Source organism: Lolium rigidum, chromosome 3, assembly GCF_022539505.1.
Source record: "Lolium rigidum isolate FL_2022 chromosome 3, APGP_CSIRO_Lrig_0.1, whole genome shotgun sequence".
NCBI classification, from domain to species: domain Eukaryota; kingdom Viridiplantae; phylum Streptophyta; class Magnoliopsida; order Poales; family Poaceae; genus Lolium; species Lolium rigidum.
Window position 1 is genome coordinate 410,696,908 of NC_061510.1, and position 6,080 is coordinate 410,702,987.

General features: G+C 46.1%; 1 protein-coding gene across 1 annotated transcript; it reads right to left on the minus strand.

The window, feature by feature from the left end:
• Window positions 1-2,777: 2,777 nt before the first annotated feature.
• LOC124701050 (chemocyanin-like) lies at window positions 2,778-3,242 on the minus strand. The gene is made up of 2 exons (XM_047233105.1): window positions 3,065-3,242; window positions 2,778-2,980 (listed from the first exon to the last, which is right to left on the minus strand). The coding sequence occupies exons 1-2, from the start codon at window positions 3,240-3,242 to the stop codon at window positions 2,778-2,780; spliced, it is 381 nt and encodes a 126-aa protein (XP_047089061.1).
• Window positions 3,243-6,080: the final 2,838 nt, after the last annotated feature.

The window sequence follows — 6,080 nt, forward strand, 5'->3', positions numbered from 1 at the left end:
ATGTGGGGGCGACTGCACAGAGAAGTTCAGAGTTATATCTTTAATGGTGAAAAACCAAGGTCTGGCCTTAATTGGTTGTGCGGTTATGTATGACAATGTTTTTGTTGAATGTATTGTTTTGAGAGTGAGGGCTTTTTTCAGGGTGAAAACCTAAGATCTATGATCGGGCGACGACAGCGTTTGTGCACTGTTTTTTTCTTGGAGGCGTCGCTTATGGAGAAACAGATCTTCTGTGTTGTCTTAGGGGTGTCAGTGTTGTTGTTTCAAGTTTTCGATCTCTATAGCGGGACTTTTCTTTTTTGTAATTTTTTTTGGTTGTGTGCAACCTTTATGCCATTAGGGCATGATGTTGTTGCAGAGGCTGGATGTAATTGGTATCTTCGCGATATTAATATATGTTCTTTATAAAAAACAATGAACCTATGAGCCAAAATAGCACGTCCAAAAATATGTAACAAATAACGAACAATAGCCAATTGTTTTGTGGAGCTTCCAAAGAAAACAAAAGCTGTGTTAAATCTTCATGCAGCAATGCAGCCCCTGAACTTATAGGTCAAAATTACGTTTACATGTTATTCTCTTGTTACATTGTTTGCTAAGAAGATCTTCAGTGACATGAACACTTGACATGCATATCTAAATATATTCACAAGATGATTTTCGATTTTAGAGTGACATTAGCATGCAGAAATTATCATGTATGGGGTAACATAAACCACTAACTCGATCTAGAGATACCCCACATCCGCTGCTCATCAATTGTACCTGTTTTCGTAGATGAATATAGAACTTGGATAAAATCTGGGACATCAAACTTAAGAATTTTAAGATGTGAAGACTAAGATACTATGTGGACATACATTTTCAAGCAAATTAAACACATCACATAGCAGGTCCTGCAACAAATTTCATTACAAGATTGTTCATTTACCCTCTTATACACTCCAAAAAACCAACACCAATGGCTACAGTGATATAATTCATCATAAAGCCCCAGCGCCTTTAATGATTCATGTTTCCTATTTATCAGAGTGCACTCTGCCGTTAAACATATCTCAAAAATATCTTGTCAGTATGCTGCATCAGAAGGCCTATCCTTTCTGCAAACATAAATTTCTCAGTGTGACTAAGGGATGGAGATGGGATGATACTATCCCTCCGTCTAAAAATAGGTGTCTCAACTTTGGCTAGATACAGATGTATTTATGACTAAAATGCATCGACATACATCCGTATCTAGATAAAAGTGAAACACCTATTTTTAGATGGAGGGAGTATATAAAATTGATAGTTAGGTAGAAGTAACTACAGTACATATTATTGTCAAGTGTGAAAAATCGTATATAACTTTAGCCCGGATTAGACATTAATATTTTGTTTATGCCGCAACAGGTATACTATTACCTATGAGTTTGTTCCAAATCACAAAAGATATCAGATACAAATTTACCTCGTGGATTATAGAAACTCATGTACGGAATGAAAGCACATAATCTTTCCCTCTTCCATATCTTCTTACACCGTAATGACTTGAGATTAATCTCGTAGATACCAAGATCCATGATCACGAAAATTATATCGCTGCCCTCTACCGAGCCAATCAGTCTATGTGTTTGCTTGGGATTTTGAATGGGGAGAACATCTTTAAGATTAATGACTCGACGTTGAGTCCACGTTGCGGCTCCGTCCGAACCAATCGTCCTTGACCACAGGTTGAGTGTTAACCCCTCTTGGTGTGCAACTCCCAAATTGCCATCCTCCATCGCCGTGAGGATAACACTGCCAGTGGAAACCCCAACCATCGATGCGTCAAGCAGCGATAAGCAATTGGAGTCCAAGTCGTACTTGAGAATCTTGAGAATTTCCCAGCTGTACCAAAGCATGAAGTATAGTGCGCCATCAACGAGAACGGGAGGCATTGGTTCGATGACTGCATATTGGGTCTCAAGTTCCACGCGAGAGCACTTATCGCTCCACTCACCCACCTCCGCCGAGGATACGCACGCGCTTGCAACACAACCACCATGGCTCATGTCAAGCCTGAGCAAGACGATCCGGAAGGGGCCCTCATGACACGCGCGGTGGTCGCAGCCCGCCACGGCACATAGCACCGTGGCCACGTAGCCGTTGCAGCGGTAGCCTTCGGGCACGCATAGCTTCCTACGGGCACGGCGGCCTGTCATTGGGTCCCAGACTACGAGCTCCATGGGTGCCACACCCGTGTCCAAAAGGAGAACGCGACCATGACGGCAGTCCAGCACCTTGGATTTCTCGTCGGGATTGTGTGCGCCGAATTTCGTGGTTGAGACGAAGACCGGCACTACCGAGCCGGAGTACGGAGGACGTGAATAAACGAAGCCCAGCATTGGGGGGGCGCCATGGAACTGGCGGTACCGGCTGTTGAAGCTAGTGCCGGAGAGGAGGGAGAGCCAGAGCTTGCTGGCGAGGGAGGCGCGCACCAGACACGCGGGCTCGTTGGGCGGGAGGCGGAGGAAGATCTCCTCGAGAAGCTCGTCCGGCAGGGTCGGTGGCGGCGGCGGCATGGTCGGTAGGGTTTTGGGCGAGGGAAAGTTTGAGCTGGTGTGTACTGCGGCCGTGCTGCCTCACAGTTCGGTTCAACCATCAGCTGTCCTTTTATTTGGGTGTACCACAAACACGATCAGGGTCGGAATCAAACCGTACAACGTTATTATAGGATCGACGGGCGCATACTTATTATGTTAACAGCAACGTTATTCAGGAGTAGGACTGCGACGTGACGTGCATGGTGTGATGGATCAAGCGGCGGTGACGGCGATCTTCATGCCGGACTGGCAGTGTCCCGGAGCGCTGCAGATGAAGTAGTTGGTGCCGCGGGCGAGCGTGACGCGGTCGGCGCCAGACTTGTACACCCTTGCGCCGCTCGCCGGCTTGGCGCAGGCCCTGTACCCCGCCGCGCTCACCGCCACCACGTCGTGCGCCGTCGCGTCATACTTGAACACTGCACCCACATTCAGGTCGCATGAATCAAAACTTCGTGGCAGTCGGTTTGCAGCAACACATCATGCATTGACATAGGACGTACCTAGGACGTCGCCGGCCTTGAAGCGCTTGCCGGTGGACCAGGAGTCGGTGTTGAAGGACCAGCCGCTGCTGTCGCCGACACTGTACACCGCCGAGTCAGCAACTCTGGCGTTGAAGAGCACGCAGACGAGCAGGAGCGCGACGACCACGGTAACTGCACTGCCTCTTCCCTGCGCCATTGCTAGCAGCTAGTGATCACTGATCTTGAGTCTGAAGCACGTACGAGTGGTGGCAGAGAACAGATATATGTTGAGAGAGACTGTGAGGTGCGATGGTGGTCAGCGATGGACAGACAGGAGCGGTTTTATAGGCTCGCCGGAGTGGAGGCCCGAATGCATTGGAGGAAAAAATTGGAATACCGGCCGGAGTGCTGTATTTTTTTTGTCGAAGCGTAGAGGGGAGTGGAATGGGGTTGGCCAACGACCCACAGCAATGTAGGGGCGGCCATTATTTTCTTTTGGAACTTGGGACATCGGCGACCGACCGCGGCAAGTCCTACATATATGGGTAGACTACTAGACGTGAGTGCGCTATGAGTTTGGACGGAGAATAATATGCAGAAAAGTGGAGTATAACTGGAGTGGGCTGTGCACCGTACCATACGATAATCAATCTCTCTCAAACATCACAATCGACACTTTACATTGGATATTGTATACATATTTGGCCAGTGAACCAAAACAAACGTTGACGAACCTGTAGTGCGCGTCTAAACATTTTAATCATCCAGGGAGGAGACCAATAGTGCATAAACCCTTGTCAGATGTTACAATGGTTCAACAGCTCATGGATCCTAACTCGGGTGAGTGGTTGGAGGATGTCTTGGCGGCAAAATTTGAATTAATTGATGTACATGCAATCATGAAAATTCATACTGGTCGTCTAGAGGAGGATGTATGGGCTTGGCACCTGGAAAAGCATGGCAACTTCACCGTTCGGTCAGCATACAGGGCCTTGTTGCAAGAAAGTGGGAGAATTAACCAGACTATGAGTTCGGGTGGGGGTGAGTATGGCTTCTGGAAAAAGCTCTGGAAATTCAAGGTACCACCCAAGGTTCGCAACTTCTGGTGGCGTGTTATAAAAGGATATATTCCGTGTCGAGCAGTGCTGAAGGCCAGACACATTGAAAGGCTCGACCGATGCCTTGCTTGTGGAGAGGTTGAGTCCATTCATCATGCCTTGTTTGATTGCACTTGGGCAAAACTGTTCTGGCAGGAAATTAGAGTTGTGCTGTCTGTTAAGATTCCGGTCCTTCATCCTGCCACTTGGCCTATCGATATCATTGACAATAACAAAGTGGATCCAAGGGTGGCGGCTGTTATTTTATGTGGAGGATGGGCAGTATGGGCAGAAAGGAATGCTAGGGATCATGGCGAGAGTACAAGATCAATTGCACAATCGGTGAAGTGGACGGCATATATTACAAGAGATCTTGCAGAATCGATACGAGTGAAAACCATTGGTCATCCTAAGAGGAGATCTAAGTGGAGGCGACCAGAGGAAGGTGTGATTAAAATTAATGTCGACGCTGGTTTTGATCTCAACAATGGTGAAGGCTCGTCTGGCCTGATTGTCCGTGACCATGACGGGGCTCTGTTAAGGGGTCAAGCCATTTGGTATAGTCATGGGGCTAATAGCCTGACTATGGAAGCTCTAGCGGTAAGAGACGGTGTCAAGTTGGCAAACGATCTCGGTATACCTCGTATCGAGGTTGAAACTGATGCTAGTGAAGTGGTGAAACTATGGAACGAGCGCCGACAAGGAAGGTCGGAAATTGGGTCGATTCTACAAGAAATTGAAGAGCTGAGTAGTAACATGGAGTCCTTCCAGCTAGGCTACATTGGGCGTGAAGCAAATGAAGGAGCACATCTTTGTGCTAAGCAGGCTTTGGCTAGTCGTCGTAGGTGTCTTTGGATTAACTATATTCCTACATTTCTAGTGCAATGTCTGCAAAATGATTGTAAGCCTGATGATTAATGAATGAAAGCTATTGATTCGCAAAAAAAAATCATCGAAAATATATTTGAAAAAAAATTCAAGTACCCATAGGTGAAACCTCACATAAATAAACATGAGGAAAAACAATGCCTACAACATCAAATCGAATCAGCAAATAATGTATATGTGCATATGATAAGGTCTTATGGACATCTTTTCTCATCGGATGGAGCCTGAGTATAATCATTGACCATTGCAACGAAAAACTACCAAAAATGAATATCAAGAGCATGAATCCTAATTATATATTGGACACACAAATCCCCGGGATCAGCCGTTGCAATGAGAAAGAACCAAAATGAACATCAAGTAGAGCTAAATCAAGAACGACATGCCTCATATAAAGACGCAAGGAGGAAAAAAAAACTCAACCAATAAGACTAAATCAAATGTGTAAGTAATGCGCATGGATATATGACAAGGCCTTATGGATGACCTTTTCCATTAAATAGTGACATAGTATAATCATTGGATGAATCGAAGCATCGTACTTACATATCGGACACACAAAGCCTCGGGATAGTTCAAGCAAAGTCAAATAGTGTTGTGGATATGCTAACTACATATACCGCAACATGGTCTCAATTTTGGCAATTCCGTATGGCCCACAAATGGTAGTTGAGCCTATGATCCAACTGGACAGCCTAGTTGCTAGAGAATCAAGACGGAGGAGTCTAGCCCGGAGCCCAATAGGTCAGATCCATAAGACATAGATGGTAGATCGAATCCTTCACGTTCAAGGCAAGATAATGTAACATATATTAGACTTAGCCGTACCAGGTGGATCTCTACCATGTAACCCTAGATCCGAGCGCTTTATATGACATATCATGTGAGCCTTAGAGGCATGTGCAACACAACTTATTGTAATCTCGCACTTGTTGTCTGATAATTCCAGACAACCAACAGTAGGGCCTCGCCATTGTCATGAGGTTTCCTAAGCTAGGTAAATTGTGTGTCCCCATCCCGGTGAATCCTCGCCCCATGCTCCCCCTCTCTCTCCTCCATGAGGCACCCCT